The sequence below is a fragment of the Trachinotus anak genome, unplaced genomic scaffold, assembly GCF_046630095.1.
Source record: "Trachinotus anak isolate AG129_WGS33_773 ecotype Australia unplaced genomic scaffold, CSIRO_AGI_Tana_v1 ptg000005l, whole genome shotgun sequence".
Lineage (NCBI taxonomy): Eukaryota > Metazoa > Chordata > Actinopteri > Carangiformes > Carangidae > Trachinotus > Trachinotus anak.
Window position 1 is genome coordinate 5,644,107 of NW_027273856.1, and position 21,047 is coordinate 5,665,153.

The 21,047-nt window shown below is 41.8% G+C and overlaps 2 protein-coding genes across 4 annotated transcripts in view; both read left to right on the top strand.

The window, feature by feature from the left end:
- The first annotated feature begins 1,701 nt into the window (after positions 1 to 1,701).
- On the top strand, positions 1,702 to 5,513 carry haus4 (HAUS augmin-like complex, subunit 4). The gene is made up of 9 exons (XM_071478032.1): positions 1,702 to 1,913; positions 2,244 to 2,383; positions 2,715 to 2,846; positions 3,184 to 3,324; positions 3,588 to 3,684; positions 3,790 to 3,935; positions 4,055 to 4,185; positions 4,751 to 4,819; positions 5,107 to 5,513. The coding sequence occupies exons 1-9, from the start codon at positions 1,847 to 1,849 to the stop codon at positions 5,291 to 5,293; spliced, it is 1,110 nt and encodes a 369-aa protein (XP_071334133.1). The 5' UTR covers positions 1,702 to 1,846; the 3' UTR covers positions 5,294 to 5,513.
- Positions 5,514 to 6,668: 1,155 nt separating this feature from the next.
- dock11 (dedicator of cytokinesis 11) overlaps positions 6,669 to 21,047 on the top strand; it is a 75,661-nt gene continuing 61,282 nt past the window's right edge. For all 3 annotated transcript variants that reach the window (XR_011691004.1, XM_071478024.1, XM_071478025.1), the window contains exons 1-6: positions 6,669 to 6,944; positions 13,579 to 13,695; positions 15,532 to 15,621; positions 17,793 to 17,875; positions 18,498 to 18,564; positions 20,444 to 20,539. Coding sequence is in view for 2 of the 3 variants with exons in the window: in XM_071478024.1 (XP_071334125.1) it covers positions 6,840 to 6,944; positions 13,579 to 13,695; positions 15,532 to 15,621; positions 17,793 to 17,875; positions 18,498 to 18,564; positions 20,444 to 20,539 (558 nt within the window). In the remaining variant the exon portion in view is untranslated. The remainder of the gene's footprint in view (positions 6,945 to 13,578; positions 13,696 to 15,531; positions 15,622 to 17,792; positions 17,876 to 18,497; positions 18,565 to 20,443; positions 20,540 to 21,047) is intronic.

The window sequence follows — 21,047 nt, forward strand, 5'->3', positions numbered from 1 at the left end:
TGTACCGAGCAAAAGTTATATCACATGCCAGAAACATAGTTATTTAGACTAGAAAGGGGAAGAACACACACACTGGACTAGGTATAAACTAGTTTGGGCAAATTAAGTTAAGGGTATGGTTACAAAACACCAGGAATGCAGCACCGAGAAGACCAGATATGGGCAAAGACTGTTGCAAGGAAACAGCTGTGGCACGCCCACATGAGAGGCCAGAGGTCATGGTGGAAAGGCGCACAGTACGGCAATACTCACAGTTGATGACCAGCATTAAAACATGAGACACACTATCTACATGCGATGAAAAACTCCTGCAATGAAACACCAGCCCTGGCATGCTCCCTAAAGATGGACATGAAGGGTGAGATTCAAAAAGCGTGTTTCTCTTCGCCCCACATTAGTGATGTCCCTGAACTTTCCCTACACACTTTGGAGAATATGTTTGAGGAATGGCTGGTGTTACCCTAGTGCTTGATTGTGAGTAGTACAGCATTTATGGGCGCACACATATTCACAAGCCCTTGATAATAACACGAGACACCTGCTCTGTGTGTGAAGATGGAATGTCTGAAGCTCTGTCAGGTCTAAATTAAGCTCGACACTCATTCGTATCATGTGTACTTTCTTTCTGTAGTTAATGTGTGTAGTGTTGCCATAACCAATATTGTCATGATTCTCCTTTATTCAGTCCTCTATGGTGAACTTGTAGTCAGTTTAAATTGACAAAAATACAAACATGTCAACAAATACTGATAAAATGATTGTAACTTAGATTAAGATTATTTATTTAATACTTTTGAGAGTGTAATTATTCACTGATTCACTTGTCATGACAACTGCCATGTCATAAGCTCCCAGATATGAATGAAGAAGGCACACACTCCCTCCGTCTTTGCATTGCACTCAGGGTTCTGAATCAGAGAGTCGTCTTTTCCAGAATCCGTCACTTCTTCCTACTGTCATTGCTCCTGGTCCCAATCTGAAAGAGGATGTGTCCTTTCACTTTGTCAGCCCAGATAATTTTATCATATAAACATGTAAAAGGAGTTATGTGTCATAACATGGAACCATCTCTTCATCCAGAGTCACCTCTGAAGTGTCCCCCCCTCTCCAGATGTCCATCTTCCAGCCCATTTGTGGTCCATATCCTGAATGGCGGAGATGATGCCCTCTATGGCAGAGAAAGTGCTTTCATCATGGTCTGCTGCTGCTTCTTGCTCTTACATCATCTGGTGGATTGAGAAGTGCCCCACTGTGATCCAGGCCTGTGTGAAAATGACTCACTTAGTCTTAACAGTAAGTTCATGTTGCTCACACCAAACTGAAATACTGTGAAGATGCCATGTGACGTGAACTGTGGATATTTTGGATTATTTTATTCTACCTAGTGTGATGTTTGTGTTGTAGTTGCTAGTTTATCTACCAGGAATGCACTTGTCTCTGTCACCTCAGTCTTATCACAAGGCCTTTATAATTTGGATAATATCACATTTTTGGAGAAAGCTAAAATTTGAAACAAATCCAGACTACACTACAATATCTATCACCATAAATGTCAATGAAGATTAAGTTACTGAACACTAACTTTTTTTTTTTTTTAGCAATGATTAGTTTCGCTTTGCGCTCTGGAGCAGCATCTAATCCCCGCAGGTGGGCAGAGCTCTGATTGTATTGGTCACATGGGAACGTTAGCCAATAGGAACACTCCTTGCAGACGCGCGCAACTTGATCCAGGAAGTACACGTTTTATTTTCGTGTCCTGTTTGTGCTGGCTGGAAAAGTCTTCAGAAATCCACAAACAGATACGTTGTTTGGTTAATAAGGAAGAAAATTCATCTGAATTAGAAAAATGTCCGCTGGCCCCGAGTCTACACATGTGTCCTCGCTTGGTAAGGGCGACAGTTTGCATCAACAGGGTAAGAAAACAACGTTCATATTACTACGTTAACTGCAGCCTGGACCGTTACTCCGGTGAAATACACGGATGGTGCTTGAAATGTAATGTATTTTATAACTAGAGAGACATTAAGAGATGGACATTTAACGGCGTCATTTCTTATAAATCATTCAAATCTTTTAACCAAAAATCGAGCTATATACAGCATGTGATACACAGGAATGTAGGCTCAACAAGCTGTAGCATTGAGTTAAAGTTGGAGTCAAGTTGTGCTGTTGTGGATCACCTGACGGTGATTTCATTTGGCCACCGATAATAGGTTGACTGTATGTACTATCTACCCACCTAGTCCTCGCCTCCTTCCCTCTGTGTGACATGACCGAGGAGGATCTGGCCCAGAACCCGCAGCTCTGTAAACTCCTGGCCACCCTGGCTCAACATGTGGACCGAACTGGACTCACTGTGTCACTGAAAACAGAGCTGGACAAGGTATCAGCAGCACTGAGCTCACACTGGGACAAAACCCTCAATATATACGTACATGTATGCTTGACATGCCAAGTGCAATATTACACGATGCTCATTAATATCAATTCAAACTAAACTTAAGTTAGACCAAACAGCTATTTGCTGGATTTGCCACTACATGAGGAGAAGTTATTTATATTTAATGACACACTCAGTAGTTTGACTTACCGACCTCTACTGGTAACCAGTAAGAATTGCAGCCACACAGATGGGACCTCTCCTCCCCTATACATGTCTCAGTCTGAGAGGTTTTATGTTTCTGTGAGAACATGAAACAGATGCTTTTTTCCAGGCTGAGCAGAAGCTGCAGAGCCAGAGGCGTCACTGGCTGCGCTCTGAGAGCCTCCACAGAGGGCTGCAGGAGATGACCCAGGACCACTGTGTCAGGAAGCACCATGCCACTGTGCCCCCAGACCAGAACATGGTGCATTTCATAAACTTATCTGCACATTCACAAACGCTTGCAGTGACTCAATGAAAACATACTTATTTTGGGTCAATAAAGCTGCATTATGCAACTTACTTTGCACATTGCCAGGTCCAAATCACAGCTAAAGGTAACCTTTTCAAACATTTTAACTTCAGTACCCAGACGTCAACCATATATTATTATATTGGTAATTTACAGATTCACATTGTATGTTAATGTTTACCAATGTGACAAGAGAATACAGATGCCGGCAGTGTTTTATTGAGTAATGATCACACTTACCTGGTGATAAAATTACAACTGTAATATATCACTTTGGTTGTGTCTGTAGTTCTATGAGACAATGGAGAAGTGTCTGCTGGTGGCTCAGTGTGTCAGACAGCTGGATCCAAGTAGCACAACCAACCAGGACCAGCCCTCTCTTCTGGGCCTGAACACCCAACAGGTGATGGAGCTCATGCCGTCAGAGAAAGTGAGTCATAAAAATACAATACCGTCGTCTACATAGTTAAAATCTTGCTTTTGTTCCCAGCATGTTTTGTATGTGTATGTGTTGTTTCTGAATTTGTATACCCTAAATACAGTTATGTTTGGCCTTGGTATGATTTCTCAGCACAGGATGCACAGTGCACATATTGTTGAGGGAAACAAATTTCAAATGAAACCACTTTTTATTAATTATCAAAACAGGCCATGTGTGTTTCCCTATGCCAATGCTATATTTATCTTTACCAGAATGTACAAAGAATGAAACAGAGTCTACCCAGAGAGCTGGAGAAACATCTCAAGAAAAAGTGTCTGAACCTCCTCTCTTACTATCAACCTGAATGGGGTACAGTGCCTTAACTTTGACATATCTGTGGTTACCAGTAAAATTTGACTTCTCATTCTTTTTCAGAACATTTTTATCATGTAATTGTTTTGCATTGACTTCTAGAGAACGAGAGTGAGGGTCTGAAGAACAGCAAACTGTCTCACCTGTCAGTCCAGCTGGACAAAGAGAAGAAAAGAGCAGAGAGTCTGAAGGAGACCTGCAGGGAAAACGCCCTTCTCCTGCAGAGACAGACTCAACTCTACCTCTCTGTAAGTACACCTATGAATGTATTTAGTGTTGTCAAGGAACCAAACCTAAATTTCCCATGTTCTTGTCACAACAACATTTTGCATCCTTGCATCATTTGCTTCCTTCTCTCCCTGACCAGGAGCTGACTAAGTGTATTCAGCTTCTCCAGTCTCTCATCTTGGAGCACAGGCTGAAGGTCCAGACAGATTTGGACAAGAAGAAGTTGGACTACTTTGAGGGCAAATGTGAATTAGTCTTACAGAAGATAAAGTAAACAGATTTCAACGTTTCACCTTCATAAATACATTTTTAATTATAGACATTTACTTGTCCCTGTCTACCCTAAGACTTATTAGATCCATATACCCAAATTCATTTTATTATAGTATGGCATACAAGCATTAGATGCTTGGAAATATATGGGCTGTATATAAATGATAAATATAAATATAATGTTTATTATGAGGAACAGACATCTCTAAATTGATATGTGGTTGCTGCTAGTTAAAGAGTATCCATGTAGTTGTACATACATGTACTACTATTTTAAACCATATTTTTACTCTATTAAGTGATGTGGTGTGAAAAAAAAAAAAAAATTCCAGGTTCTAAGTCCTAAATACTGCGAATAATAGTCTTTTTTGTTATGATATTTCTTTTTATTGTTAATATTAGTTGGCCTTATAGCATCCAGTTCCAAAGTATCAGCGCATTTCTACTGTAAATCATACTGAACATCAAACACAGTCATCAGCTCACAACAAAAGACAGAAACAGATTTATAAACTATACATGTATTTCTGTTTTTCATGTTTGTTTTTCTCTTCCTTCAAAGGGCTGAGATGGTAGAAATCCAGCTGGACACGTACACAGCTGACTCAATATCTTCTCATAGAAAGATAAGGCAAGAGACTTTTTATCTATGAGATTTATTTCTCATTTTTATCATGCAGTGTCAATATTATTCATATTTCGCCACTGTAGCACTTTGGTCTGGCTGTTTTCTGAAAGGCAATTAATAGTTGTTGAAGAAGTTTGTACTTTTTCTCAGTGGTGTTTGTCTGTTCTTTGATTTTAACTTTATCCAAGACTTAAAAAAGTCATACATTGTACCTCATAGGAGGTACAATGTAGCTGAAGTTTAAAAAAAAAAAAAAAAAGTCATCTTTATCTGTTACATCTCAATTTCAGAGAGAAGTTGGAATCTGAGCTGAAGGCCTGTCAGGTGGAGAAACAGTCTGTGGATTTAAAACTCGCCTCCTTTGAGATTCTGGGCAAAGAGTTTGAGGCCCTGGCTGAGGAGTACTGCAGATTACGGCAGGAGATTGAGATGAAAAAGTGGGCTCTGAAGGAGTTCACTCAGTACAATAACAAGTGAAGATCGTATCTGATGCTGGGACAACAGCCAGCCACTCCCTTTTTCACAGCACGTCATTGCTCAAAGTGACATGCTGGTTTTTGGACGCTTGACACAAACAGCATGGACTTCTGGCCTACAGTAGCATGTACAGGAGTGAGTGTATCAACTGAAGGCTCTCATTAAAGCTTTTAACTTAAAACTGTTGCTTAATCCACCTCAATAAATTAAGTTTACCTAATCTGTTCAAGTCTCTTCAGTGCAACACCACAGTGATCAGTATTTCAGCTGTTTTTGTTTCAACCCAAACCCATTTAGAGTTCCTTTCTGATTGCGCTTTTAATGAGATGAGATGTACATTTACACTGAACTCTGACCTCCAACCACTTCTGCTTTAACTATCAGTGCATCATGAGAACCACTATATTCATACTGACAGCTGTACAAACTAACTTTGCTCTAAAATGTGCTTCCTAGTTGGCAGAAGCAGCAGTGACACATGTGTTCAGTGCAAAGGATGCATATTGCAAATTCAAAATCATAAAAATGTCCTTAGCCAACATATTCAGTATGTTTGGTAAGTATGCTGCATATGTAGACTGGTAACATTAATATTTATGAAGATGAGAAATATGATTTTCTGGGACAGTCCATGATCAAACCTAGAGTTTAATGCCATTTACCTGCAATTTGCAACCTCTTCCACAAGAGAGCAGCACACTTTAAATGTTGACGCCATGCTTCCACGTCATTCACCGGTCCTTTACTTCATTTTTCCCACTTTTACTGGATGTAATGAACCTTTACCAGCCAAACTTGTTTTGCTCTCCTGTTCTTTTACTATAGGCATTACATTTAATAATTAATACAACATACAACCTTGGCTTGCAACTTGTGCAGAATGAAGCACCTGGGAGGATGGAGAGGATGATGAGAACAATCATGTGTAATTTCGTATTTTTTCTCTCATATGAAACTATTTCCTGTTCACATGTCACAGCTGTTGTGGAGTGACCCTAACAGGTTTCTACATGTATTTCTTTCTTTAGCGCAGCTCTCAGGAACCATAAGCTGAGGTCTCTATAGAGTAACAGCTTTAACTCCACTCACGCTGTATTTAGCTTCTCATCAGCAATGAAAGTGTGTCATTAAAAGAAATGTTAATCGGGGGAAAGGCTATTATTCATTGACACCAAAGGTCCATTCATTCATTACAGTTTTTCCTAGTGGACCATAAATCAAATCCAAAATTAATCTGAGTTTAATATTTCTATATTGATAAACACTGCGGGTTGGCCGTTGTCGTCCTCGCATAAACGATCTTTGATAACGCTGCTCCGCTGAGGAGACACGGAAGTCGTTGAGGGTGAAGCATCTCGCTCCGTTACCCCATCTCTGGTCTCCTCTCATCAGCAGCAGCAGCCCCGCCTCACGACGCGAACCGCTGGCTGGTTCACCTCCGACGCAACCCCGCATCTGGCTGTCACACAACGCCGCCGCCGCTCCGTCCGGTCGCCGCGGCATGCTCGTATTCACACGGAGTGGACTCTGACTAGAGAGCGGCGCTATGTCCGAGGTGCGAAAATTCACAAAGAGGCTCAGCAAGCCCGGGACGGCCGCGGAAGTACGGCAGAGCGTGTCGGAGGCTGTGAGGAGCACCGTGGACCTTGTGGTGAGCCGAGCTTGAACGCCGTCTGTGGACCGGCGGCGGTCGTTTTAGCTGACTGGGATAATGTAACTGAGTGGTCGGCCTGCTAACCCCCCTCCTCTCTGTCCTGCCTGAGGAGGACCAGCATTTCCCCTCCTGTTTTCTGAATGGCTACTGTCAATTTCTGCTTTACCCGCACATCCTCCACATCTCTTATTTCTTTTTCTTTTTTTTTCCTCCAGTTTTCATTCACAGCGTTTGTCCCAACAACCTCACAGCTACAGTGAGCCTCTGCTGTGTGTCTCTGAATGCACTCAAAACAGTGTCAGAATTGTGTGTTATCAAAAGGCAGGCCATGAGCGATTGCATGCCGCGGTTTTGGTTTTGTAAATTGTCAGCATGAGAAAATAGTGCAGATGAACACATGGTTTTTCAGCCCTGTGCGGCTCCTTTTGTGTGCTGGCGGATGGGGAGCAGTGCCAGTTGGACAGCTGCAGCATGGCTTCCCTGTCCTTGCCTTGGAGCAATGTCTGTGCGCCTCTTTATTTCTGCTGGAAACGGCCACATTGTTGCAGAAGAAGGCACTTCTTCACAATGGATGTGTGATTGATAATGACTGGTGTGCAGAGCTCAAAGATTTTTAATGACGGATTCATCCTCCTTTTGAATGAATAGCAGTGTTGGTGGCTGGTAGAGGCTCGTGGACGGGCTGCTAATAATGAGAAGGGATTAGGCGCAGTGGCTTGAGAGGAATAGCTTTTAGGATCCTGCTGACACAGCATTTGTGTGTGTGTTTGCGTGCTCATGGTGTGTGTGTGAAATCAGTTTCTTGTCAGAGGCGTGACAATTGTCTTGAAACTTCCAGTGATGTCAGTGCAGATTTGACTCTTGCCTGTTGATATCTTGTTTTCTCTAAGGTTGAACTGAAGACAGCTGATGACCCCAGAACGCTTTCTGATTATGTGGCGATGACAAACTGCACAACAGTCATGGGTGTTTTGAGTGAGTTTGTGTGAGATGAACTGTTGTTGTCTTGGGATTTCTCTCTAAGTCTTATGATCATCACCTTGAGGAGTGTGACGCAAAGAGTTTCCCAGCATAATAATCTTGTGATAAGGCTCTGATTTCTGCATCAGAGGTGATGGGAGTGTGTGTTTGTAGCCATCTGTGTTCTGCTGTGCGTGTGTGTGTGTTTTTTTTTTTTTTTTTAATGTTTCAGAGTGGCAGGTTTTGGCCGCTGGTTTCATGGAGTAAATGGTTGGCTTGGTAACTGAGAACAAACGCTGTTTTGTGGAGGGTGCGTGGCCCGCGCTCCTCTCACATGGGGATTCCCTCAGGCATGCTGTGACCGTGCTTCCTCTCTGCGTTTGTGTGCTCGAAAGACGACTTCTTCATCTCTATAAGGTCCGTCTTGTTTCCTTAGTCTCTCCTTCCCTGCCTGTTTTGAGATTCCTCTGTGAGCTGGTTTTACATGTTCCAAAGCAGGAGGTCAAATAAACCTTCTTTTTCTAGATGATGTAGACCTCCCATAGGCCCACAAGGCCCAGTTACCTCATGGGAATCAGCTGATGTGTCAGTGATTACTGGTCTTCCTGGAGTCCTCATCTCATGGAGTACTTGAAAATAAAAAGATAGTGTCTGTGAAACCACCAGTGTATGACGATGAGTGTCATGTGGGTCACTCCTTCCTTGTGTCTCTCTGGCGTTTTTTACTCGGGGAATCCTGTCACTGCAGCACACAGCAGAGGCTTGACTGATGAGTTGATCTGATGACCAGCAGGTACACATCAGGAATAGGACCAGTTATTGACTTGTGTCTGTGTCTGTGTTGCACTAATATACAATTATTAGAAAAATCTAAGCTAATGAGGAGCTGATAATTGCAAACTGTATGGAGCTGTAGCTCTTGAGATGAATTGAGTATTGATTTGTCAATCAACAGAAAATTAATAGGCAATTCTTTTGAAAATTAATTGTTATCTCATGAGCAAAAAAAGCCAAACTTTTTTTTTTTCCTGGTTTCAGCTTTTCAAATGGGAGGATTATAAGATTTGTATGAATTCAACTTGGTTCCTCCTATAATTAGTTTCCTCAGTGTTGTATTATTACCAGTTGAATTAAAAATGCAATCTATTCAAGTGGTTTGGGGGTTGTGTGAAATTTTTTTCGGCTTCCAAATGTGGGCATGACGGAGGAGGTTTGTAAAGGTCTGTAAACCACCGTTCTGTAAATAAAACTGACTTCTAGAGGGCACAGGAACATCAGCCTCCATGTGTTTCCACGCCCAACTGAGCATGTCAGTGTTGAGTTAGGAGAAATGTTACCCTCTGTCAAAGTATTACACAGAGTCTGGCTGGCATTTCCCTCATGTCTCTATATTTGGACATTTTTTTCGTTTTTAGATAAACAAAAGGATTAAACGTGATGTTGGGGGTGAATCGGGGGTGGGTTTCTCTGGACTGCAACACACTTCTAGTCAGTTATTTGTTAGTAACAACATAATAAGAATGAAGTTAACTGTGAAATTTATAGAAAAGACAGTACATTATAGCTGTGTGAGCAGATGTGCAGGATAATAGAAGCTTTAAGTTCCTCTCCAGACATGTTTTAAATACTCTGCTATGATTGATATTTTGTTTTGTGGTTTTCCCACATAAAAAAAAAAAAAAATCATAAACTTCCTCACTGAGAAATCTGGATCTGGCCTTGTACCCCCTCCCACCACCACAGTTTAGACTGAGGAGTCTGTTGTGACCAAAGTCAGTGACTTTACATAGCAGAACGGTTAGTGTAGTCAGTTTCTTTTATTTGTTTATGTTGTTTGTTAACTTGTAACTGGCAGTGGCTGACACAGTGTTAGTGGTTGTGCTAATGCAAACACTGGCTGACAGGTTTTCTGGTTTATTTTTGCCCTGCCCTCTGTCCCTGCAAGTTGACAGGATTGGTTCCTTAGGTTTGTGACATATGAATCCCTGGCTGTCTGAATCCTTTCTTTTGAGACTGTCATTGGTTCACTTCACTTCCAAGGTGGAAATACACAGTCATGGCGCTGATTGCATATGAAATGTTAACAAGGTTAGAAAGGTGATTTTCATCAGAGAGGGCCTTTAAAGTCTAAATGATTTGCCTCAAATTTGGTGTTTAAATCCTGCACCTACCTGTACATCCTTAGTGTGAAATGATGTTAAAGCAGCCAGAAGCTCTGTTTATATATCAATACATTTATTTTGGAATACACAGGGAATGATACAAGGATAAAAGCAGATAGCTAGGGTCCTTTCCTCCCTTTGCAGGAGCCGCTGTATGTCTGTGCTGCTCAGATACACACAGACTGGAGCACTTACGGGGGTCAGCTGTGGGACAGTTGAGCTGCTTCGTACTGTATGTGACTTGCATGTGTGTGTGTGTGTGTGTGTGTGTGTGTGTGTGTGTGTGTGTGTGCGCGTGTGCACTCATCCATTGTGCATAGGTGTAAGCTTCTCTAGCCAATGTAATAAATTCCACCTGGTCGAGTTGGAGTCGTGAGTGTCTTACTGCTGCTCTGTAATGGGGCACAGACATCTGGAAATGCACCCTTGCTAACATCATCATCATCATCGTCATCATCATCATAGGCCCCCTGAAGGCAGAGCTGGGAGTGCTTTGTAGCCAGTGATTGGTGTTTTGAGTGTTCTCTGGCCAGGCTGGTTTCTGAGAGGAGAAAGTGCGAGACGCCAGAGGAGATGGTGACTTAAATAAGATGGGAAAGCAAAGTACCTTAATTGCATCACAGAGTTACACCCAAGTGTTGGGCCATGTCCTTCAGTGCTTTAGCATCTCTCTCTCTCTCTGTCTTTGTTTCTCAATCAGTGAAGCTGTGGTTTCACAGCTGCCTGTTTGTGATTCTTTTTAGCTTCTTTCCTCCTCTATGAAAGCAGAACCTTCTCTCATCTGTCTTTCCTTCTCTTTTAACTCGCTCCCCCCCCCCCCCCCCCCCCCCCCCCCCTCGCTTTCTTTCTCTTGCTCGCTCTCTCTGTAATACGATCAGCATTGCAGCCGAGCCACTGTGCGCTGCCGAGCGGTTGCCTCTGACTTGTAGTGCTGCGGTTCAGCTTGTTGCACATGACAGGAAGCAGAGCTGCTGCTTTTGGGTGCAGGGGCGGCACAGCCATGTGTAATGTTTTCAACAGACTTTTGTAGGTGTTGTGCTTTGCTGCTGCTGCTGCTCTGGCTGCTCCCACTGAGTAGTGTGTCTGTACTTAACAAAGATGCCAAATAACACAGAGAAATGTCACAGGTATCATCAGGGTTGGGAAGTTTTATTTAGATTAGTGGTTGAAAAAAATGCCAGACGCAGGGTTTGTGTGAACAACCGAGAAAGCCAGTGTCTGGTGGAAAGATTTGCAGTGAACATGTACATGTAACCAGCTTATTTCATGGGCCAAATTACTGGTTAGAGAACATGGAAAAGGAGAACTTCCTTTCCCTCACTGGCTTGTGCACAAACACCAGGATAGAAGAAGAAGGAGATTTTAACCCCTTAAACCTCCCTGAACCCATCCAGTGTAACCAAAGATTGTTCGAATCCACAGAATTTGATGTATTTTAATTTAAAGGTACTTACAGCCTCTGAACTTGATTTCAAATTTAGGCTGAAATATTAATCAAAATATGATCAAGTGGAATCTCCATTTTTTTGGGAAAGGCAAAATGTGTCACCATTTGCTGTTATAAATGAAGCACAGTGGTGCTGCAGCCCAGAAATCATGTTCTCCAGGCGTACCAAACAAACATGTACCCAAAACACTTGGTTGGTACTAAACCTAGAAAAATACATATTTTTTCCACTGAAAATGCAAAAATGATCATTCCCACTAAAATTGCACAATGCAAAATAATTTGAAATCCTATTTCAAATCCAAAGACATTAAAGGTCCCATATTTTCCACTTTTCTGGTGTTTTATTTTAAGAATTGATATCCAAAAGAAGATATATTTGTGGTTTTTATCACCAAAAACCAACTTTCGGGCTTCTCCTTGGAGCTCTAGTAACAACACCTCAGTCAGCCAATCAGAAGACAGGCTCAGATCCTGTCTTCTGATTGGCTGACTGTTCTCTGTGTGATCACATAAAAATATAGCAGATTTCAAGTAAACACTCAGTGAAACCAAATCCTGCAAGGCTGCATGGTGGATCCAGGTGGGCTGGGCTTGGGGCATGGCTGAGAGTTGTGACATCAGAAGGTTACAGAAGTCCTGATGGCTCATTTTTGAATTTTGAATATGGACTGTGTGCATTTTGTTTGTTGATTGCATTAAGTCTTTGGCATTTTAATATAGAACTTAGACCTGCTTTATAATCAATAAAGACACAGACATCTAATTTTAATCAATATGGGACCTTTAATATTCTTGACTAAATAAGCAACAATAGATATACTTTCATATTATTTCATGTGAAATGACCCTAACTGTTAAAATAGAGAATTGTGTGTTCATGTCGGACCCAATTACTCTTAGTAAGACAGCAATTGAAAAAATATGATTTTAGAGCCTTAAGCAGTAAAAAGGGCACAAACTGTTAAGATGGATATCTCACTACAGGATAACTGCACGTGTAAACATACCCAGTGATAGTTTTAGTGTGAAGGCAGTAGATGAGAGGAGAGACCAGCCAAAGCAGGAAAAAAAAACAGCTGCCAAACTACTGCATAACTTTATTACTGGCTTCTTCACTCAGTAGGAAAACACTGAGGCTCTGCATCTCAGCTGCTCCACACTTCAATGGAAATGTGACTGTAGAAAAATCACTCACTCACATTTTCCCAGCCGCAGGGCGCAGTCAGTTTTTTCTCCCCACTGTGCTCGTTCACCGAGCAGCACGTCAGCTGCCTCCAGACTCGGTGGCAGTGACTCAGTAATGTGGCACAAAAAGCTGATCAAATCCATACAGCCTGATTTCCTCTGCTTGAGTCCAGCCGGCTTGGTGTCGCTCAGCCAAGGCTTATTGGCTAAGCTATTCATCACCATCCTCTCTGCTTAGCTTCAGCTTAAAGTGGCACTTTATTGGAATTAATTCTGAATCTTTCCCAGTGGTTTAGGTTTGTACTTGTGATCACATCTTGACCTAGTTGTGGGAGGCTAGGTTTTAGCCAGAAGGCCTTTTTAAGGCATAACAGGGAGGCTGATTTCATATCATCCACTTCTCTATGAAACTCAAAACAGGAAGTTATGATGTTTAGCTCATGTGGCACGTGGTATATTTGGTGAGTTTTTTTTCCCTGCTAAAGAAGATGATCCTTGTTTGACCACACATTAAGTTGCCATCTTGTCTCACCTTTGTTGCTCTTTCTGTCTTTGCCTACGTATTTGTTCTCAGTTGCTTCCCTTTCGTCATTTCATGCTTTTATTTTTTTCATCCACCCACACCACTCTCAGCAACTGTTTCCCTGCACCATGACACTCGTCTTGTGGTTGTCTCTCTGATCACTTGTGGCTCTGCTGCTACACGGGTTATGAAAAGTGCTCGGGGTGAGCCCTTGTTAACTGCTTTCAAATGGCGGGGGCATGTAGAGTTTGCCGGAGCCACAGTAAAGACAAAATGATCAGAACATGAAATCAAAAAAGGAACTAGTTTGTTTATTTGAAACTACATGTATTCATATGTTTCCCCCTGCAGGAGCAGCCAAAGATTATCGAGCCACTGGACTATGAAGCTGTGGTGTTTCAGAGAAAGGCCCAGATCCACAGTGACCCCCACAGAGACCTGCTGCTCTGCCCTGTCGACGATGTCTCGGTGAGTCCCCTCATGCTTCACCGCCGTGTCCTCAGGGACCGGCCCTATCCCGCGCTGCCTCCGTCATCACCATGGGAGCCAGCGACTTGTGCAGTGAACCAAGCAGTTTTCTGCTTTCTAACAGTTGATTGTAGGGGTAGTTCAGGTTCTCAGACTCCCATAATTGGCTGGTTGAGATGTAAGACTGAAAAATATGTAGGTAAATTTGTCATTATAGTTTATAAAATTCAAGCCACACTATAGAGATTGACCAATAAAGGAATTTTGAGGTCAACGCTGTGTGTTAAAGGTCCCTTATTGTATAAAGTGAGATGTCTATGACTTTGGTTCTTAAAACCACAAATATGTCTTCTGATGGAGATCAACACTTCAAATAAAACACAGGAAAGGTGTAAAATATGGGACCTTTAAAATATCAGATAATGGCATATCAGCCAATATTATTCTTTTTACATAAACAGATAACATAGACAACATAAAATCAACTTTTCAGTGCTCTCCTGTGTAAACACTATAAATTACTTTCTGTCTTTCTGAACTGTATTTTCTTGTTACTTAGTCGGTGACACATTAGCTGATACTCGTATATGTGCAATAAGCTAATGATAATAATGAAGATGAGACATCAGCCCAGCCAAATGGAGCCGCTGTGCTCTGCTGTACAGAGTGAGAGCAGCCCAGCAGAATAGCAGTATATAGCAGAAAAAATGTATTCACATACTAAAGGCCCAACATGAACAAATCCAATTCCCTACAACATGGATCTAGATTTACCTTTTGTCTTCAGTAATAATTATGTTGTACTCACCAAAACTTGTCAGAGGAAACAGGAGACACAAACAGTCTGATGCTCAAACAGTTTCTAAAACTTCCTGGACAGCCAAACTGGTTTGGAAGAGAAAATGAAAGACTGACCTCTAGGTTCAGCTTTGACCTAACATACTTACTGGAGTTGGGCACACACGCAGATTTCCCGTGTTATCACACATTGTGACAGACATTTCAGGTCCTTTCCATTTCTAATGTGAAGTGGATTAGTGAATGTGGCTGAACTATTTCAACCTGCTTGATCTTCGAAATACGTTTTTCTTCCACTGTCCCAGATCTCAGCAATTACCTTGCTGAGTGCAATGTTATCACAACAGGGGGAAATAAGTTATAATTAACTGAATAATATCCTTTCATTTGTTCACATAACAATCAGCATTATGTATATAAAACGGCAGAATGTCAGACAGATGTGCTGCTTGTTTGGACTGGGAATCAGTGCTGGATCTGCACTTCTGTGCATGTTTCTCCCCCTCCACCACTGGAATTTCACTCTGCAGCCTGTAATTTGTCGTTCGAATCCAAATCTTATCCTCAAGACACCTGTGCTGAGATCTTCACAGTAAACAGCCAAATCAGCTGCTTTTTTTCCTGTAAAAGTGTCAAACACAGAGCTGTAAAATATCACTTTCTAAAGAGAGATTTCCCATCATTGATCACCGCTCATCCGCAGCATACCAGGCAAAGTCATTTACGGGTCGGTCCACGTGGTCTGACCAGGTACCTCTGTTTAGTGCCTCTGCTTCACACATGTGGTTTTGTTCAGAAACACTTCTCACTCTCGCTCTAGTCCCCCCCCCCCGTCTGTAGAGAATCTGTTGACGCTCATCTGTTTCTCTGTATCGCAGGCTTCAGTTTTCTCCCAGGCTCGCTCTACCTGCCTCTCTCACTTCTGTTGGCTTTGGGTTTCTGCTGTGCTATCATTTGCTGAGAAGATAAACTGTCATTACAGCTTTTCAAGTGTACATGTCTGTTTGTGTGTGTGTGTGTTTGTGTGTGTGTGTGCAGGAGTCCCAGATCTCCCGACAGAGGAGGACTGTTGTTCCTTCGGTGCCCCAGAATGCTGAGCGGGAGGCCAGGAGTCTATTTGCCAAAGAGGTACACTAACACAGCAGTCCCATGTGTACGGCCTGGCCGCACTTTGTGTCAAACAGCACATTTGTAGCAAGAGCATCTGGTCCAAGGTTATTATCATGACTAAAGCTAACAAAATAATTAAGACTAGATGTGGAAAAAAAACATTTTCGTTAACTGAAAAAAAAAATAAAAACAAGACTTTATAAAAGAAAAAAAGACAATAACTAACTGAAACTATAAAATAAAAATTATAGAGAGAATGTCTTTAGTTTTTGTCTTTTTAGGTTTACTTCATATATGAGCCTTTTATATGAAATATTTCTCAGTGTATGACCAGTACATGTGTTCGAACCATTCACTGTATTGATAATATCAAGTATTTTATTGTTAATGAACTGCAGTGATGAGCCAAAGAGCTGCAGACCCTACAACCAGCGCTGGCCAGGCCAGTTTGTTGAGTTTTTTGAGTTGTTTCATGTAAATGAATCAAACCTCGAGAGTTAGTTGGTTTTTGAGTTTTTTCATGTTTTTTTTTTTCAGATTGACTCGACCTGCATGTCACCTCAGACACACAATTTCACACATTTTGCAGTTTAGGCTGCGTCTTGTGTCAGTTATTCCCATATTATTATTGTTATTGTGTCCAATTGAGTTTTCTGGTTAATGACACAAACACACTGACTAACACACATCTGTTATTGTCATCTTTGTGGATGGTTGTTTATGTGTCCTAAGTGAAAACATTTTTTAAATGGTTTTATGTTTTGTTGAGTTTTTATTGCTTTTATTACCTTTTTAAATCTCACCCCTGACAAATACCACATGTTCCCCCTCAAAAAATCTCAAACTATCACTGACACTGAAAAGAACTAAACTAAAACTCAGCATTTTCAAAAACAGAACTCCCTTTTATTAATCAGAGAAGCATTGAAGAGCAGACGTAAACTTATTTATTGATTTTTTTTCTATACACAAACTTGTGAGTGACAGTGTAACGTTACAGTAATACAGTAATACAGTTGGCAAAACAACGACGTACAAAACGCAGCAACAGAAGACTAGCACAACACTAACAGTCAGCTCGGTCTTATTCCACATAAAATAGGAAACATGATAGCCTTGTCCTTCTGGTCAGAGTTAAAATAAATAATTAAGATAAGAAGTAAATAAAATCAAGTGAGGTCTTATTTGGGGATGACTGGGTGCAGTAAGTAAAACTCCAAATTCGAACATTAGGGATGATTTCTTGATGACTTCACAACGGCCTTCATGGCGTTCAGCCTGAAGCAGAGCACTTGAAGCTCATAAAGAAACACAGCATGCACAGGCCAGTAGTAACCACATGCTGTACTGATGATATGTTTTATTGACAATGAAAAACAGACTCCTCTGGCATGATGTGGATTCACTCCGCTGCTCTGCCAGGTTCCAACACTGTGTTCCTCAGCCAGCGCTCGCAACCGTGATGCAGCATGGAAACAGCTGTGATATGTTAAAACAGACCTTGGCTTACTCAGCATCAGCTGAACAAAGATCCATTCATTTTGACTTAATTGAGAATTTCTGCTTGGCGGTTTCACGCTGAATAAAGTAACATACAATGAAAACCATCTTGAGTGTTAATAAAGAGGAGTCACGGCAGAGGTAAAGGTTTCTTAAAGGAGCTATATGCAAGTTGTTGCTATTGCTACATAGGTAACGTTAGCATTAGCAGCTGTAAAGAAACGTTGCGGGTTCAACATCACACTTCATTCTTTTACTCGCCAAGAGGTATCTCAAGAGGTGGAAAGCAACGCAAGTGTTACTTCAATTTCTGTCGATTCGTTTCTTCTGCTGAAGTTAGCGTGCTAATTAGCTAGCTCTGGTCACTGTAGCATCCAGCTCTTCTGAGGACACATTACAACCTTTTGTCTTGTAAATGCAATGATGGCTGAAGCTCTTAGCAAGACGAGTAAGTAAACAGACGTTAGTGCTAATGTTTGCCATGTAGCAACAGCAACAACTTACAAATAGCTCCTTTAAGCTGCTTTACATCGAGCTTGAGTCTTCTCCGCCAAAAATAGGGAACCAATTGCAAGCACAGGACAGAACTGTGAGTGTGGTTAGGCCACTTTCTGATGTGGCGTGGTTTTTATATCAGAGTGTGTGTCTGCTGCTCCTAATCCAGCTCTCTGTGTTGACCTGTTTGGCAGTGCATCAAGATGTACAACACCGACTGGCACGTAATCAACTACAAATACGAGGCTTACTCTGGTGACTTCCGCATGTTGCCAAGGTAAGGAAGAAAAACAAGTAAATTAGACATGCAGTGTGGATATGTGGATAAATGTAGAGGCTAGAGCTCAGAGTGTGTGCAAAACAACATCAGAGTTCTTTCCTTAGAAATATGTAACATGTACAAGAGATTTACTCTGCTCACATGGGTCTGCTTGCATGCAAGAAATCACTCCGTCTGTGCATCAGTGCAGCTCTGCTGCTCCAGCAGAATAGAGGAAACTAGTGCATGGGCAGATTTTCCTCCACAGCTCAACAGGTGCAGGCCAGATGTTGTGAATTCATAATTCAGTGCTGATAAAACTTCCTAAGGAAATGATGTTTTATCACTGCAACCTGCACTTCAACCTGCACCACAAATTAGAGTGAAAGAGTCATATGTGAAAGAACGTTCCACAAATACCAAGAGAAAAAAAACAAACTGTATTGCAATCAGTCATGGTCAAGCAACATACAAGACGTGTAAATCAGGCTGTAATTTGTCGCATGCTTTATCAAAAGTAAAGGTATAAAGAACCCGGATGTTTAAGACAGATAGAGAGAGACCTCATCACAGGGGAGAGTACAGTCGGGAGCGCGGCTGATTTATCGCCTGCTGACCCTCTTTCACTGTCGTTTCAAAGCAAAGGCCTGAAGACGGACAAGCTGCCAGCTCACGTGTATGAGATCGATGAAGACGCCAAAGACGAGGTGAGTGGAGGGGCCTGAGCGCCGTTAGATTACAGGCATTGATCACTGCAGGGACGATGAGCGGTGTGCTGTTATGGACAGACTAATCATGCACAGCTTTTAGCGATGTGCTATAAACCCTGCTTGGAAATTACAACGATCCCTTTCATTGTTTTGACTCATGAAGCTAAGACACAAATTTGGCTCATCCTGCATGGCTGAATGTTCTGAAAATATAAGCAAAAAGAGGAGCCGTGCACTGAGCTGGTAATGGTGCTGGAAGGAGTCCCAGTGACTTATGGTCTCTTGGTTCTGTCATCCACCCAGCAGTGTGACCCCTGCAGAGTGCAGTTCAGTGGAACCAGAAGCCTTATACATCCTATAAATAGCTCTCATCGATTCTCCTCCCCCTACCCTCAGGCCGGACGTGGATAAACTTAGACAGAGAAAGGGTTTAATTGAAGGAAAATAAATGGTGCTGTGCTGCCGCGACGGGGAAGGCAGGGAGATGGCTCTTGAAACAGCCCATGCTGCTGTTACTTTACCTCTGCGTAATCGTTTCTGTCTGAGATGGCTGGTCTGGCAGATGAACAAACCATAAGGCAGGGTCTGCCAGTTTTCTATGTTCCTATAAAATCCTTTTATAACAGTAACAATAAATCAATCATAATGCAATCAGGGATGCCAGGCATTAGGTGACAATACGAAATACATACAAGATAGGGTGTGTCTGAAGGAAGGATATACATGAGCAAGCTGTGGGAGGAGGACCAACAGCCAATTAGATTACAGGAAGCTGAGAGAGAGAGAGAGAGGGAGAGAGGGAGAGAGAGAGAGAGAGAGAGAGAGAGAAGGGTGACACACAGAGGACAAAATGTCACTTCAATGTGATTAGGCTCATCCTGATTGTGCGCACACACGCCTATGCTCACCTCAACCCATTTCACTCAATGTCATGTTATGTGTGTCATGCTCCAGGCTTACATTAAGTTAATTAGGCCTGTGTTATGAATTCCTCCAAGTGGCCTGATGCATTGCCACTGAGAGTGTGTGTGTGTGTGTGTGTGTGTGTGTGAGAGAGAGAGAGAGTCCCTTGTGATGGAAGTTTATGTTTTCTCTGTGGTGCTGATGAACAGTCCCATGATAGTTATGAGATAAAGAAGCTGCTCTGACGGAACTGAGGCTGAATTATGATGACTCATTTATGGGAAACCAGAGATATTCTTGTGATACATGGATTTGACTGAACAGTGTGTGATTAGAACTGACAGCATGTTTCAATGAATAAACAATGTTTATATACTACAACTGCGAATATTTCTCAAAACCAGCTACTTTTCAATAAAAATATTCAATATTTCATAGCAAACAATCTGCATAACATTAAGCTTTTGAGACTGTTTACTGTCTACAAAGACAGTGGCCCAGATGAGTCGACACAATGCAAAAGCCACAACACGAATGCAAAGGCAACAACATGAATATAAAAGCCAAGCCACTCATGCAAAAGATACAACATGAATGCAAATTCTGCAACACAACTGCAAAAGCAAAAACACAAATACAAAGGCAACAAAAATAGTCCCCTAGCAACCTGGTCCAATAATATAGACAGACCGCTGCTCATATCTGTTGTGGCTAAATTTGTATTTGTGTTGTAGCTTTTGCATTCACATTATGGCTCTTGCGTTCGTGTTGTGGCTTTTGTATTCACGTTGTGGCTTTTGCATTTGTGTTGTGGCTTTTGTATTTGTGTTGTGGCTTTTGCATTTGTTTTGTTGCTTTTGTATTTGTGTAGTTGCTTTTGCATTGTGTTGACTCGTCAGGGCCACTGTAGTATTGCGATGTTAATGAAAGAAGCATTAACCTGAATTAACCTGCCTGTGTTTGTCTCTTTCAGGACTCATCATCGCTGTGCTCCCAGAGGGGAGGCATCATGAAGCAGGGCTGGTTGCAGAAAGCCAACATCAACAGCAGTCTGTCTGTCTCCATGAGGGTGAGTCACCACCAGACCTCCTGCCTGTTATTCATACAACATAACCCACAAATGCAACAACCTGCAACAACATGCAGGCTTCGGGAGAAAACTGGGTAGACATGGCAACGTCTGCCCTCCTGCATGACTGAGACACCATTAAAACTATACTCTCTCTCATCTTTTGTTATTCTATCCAGTCATACTGTGTATTATAACCAGTAATGTTTACATCACTGCCCACAGCTGCACTAACATCAGCATTTACATCTTGTCAGAAGTGTAAGTAGGCTTTAGTGGCAGAATGAAACAAAAAGAATACCCTAAAACCAACGCTGAATCCAGCGTAAGCTGTGTTATTAATATAACAAGAGAGACATAAACATAAATGATAAAAGAGTGAAAGATCAAATATAAGCTTAACAGTGCAGCATCTGCAGCATCTCTTCATTCAGGAGTGTAAATCACATTAGCAGAGGAACATGAATTTATAGCAACAACAGATGTGTTTAGAAGCCACATTTCACGT

Coding starts and splice junctions, on each gene's coding strand:
- haus4 (XM_071478032.1), top strand. CDS start 1,847: ATGTCCGCTGGCCCCGAGTCTACACATGTGTCCTCGCTTGGTAAGGGC. Junction 1,914..2,243: donor CGACAGTTTGCATCAACAGG/GTAAGAAAACAA, acceptor CTACCCACCTAG/TCCTCGCCTCCTTCCCTCTG. Junction 2,384..2,714: donor TGAAAACAGAGCTGGACAAG/GTATCAGCAGCA, acceptor GCTTTTTTCCAG/GCTGAGCAGAAGCTGCAGAG.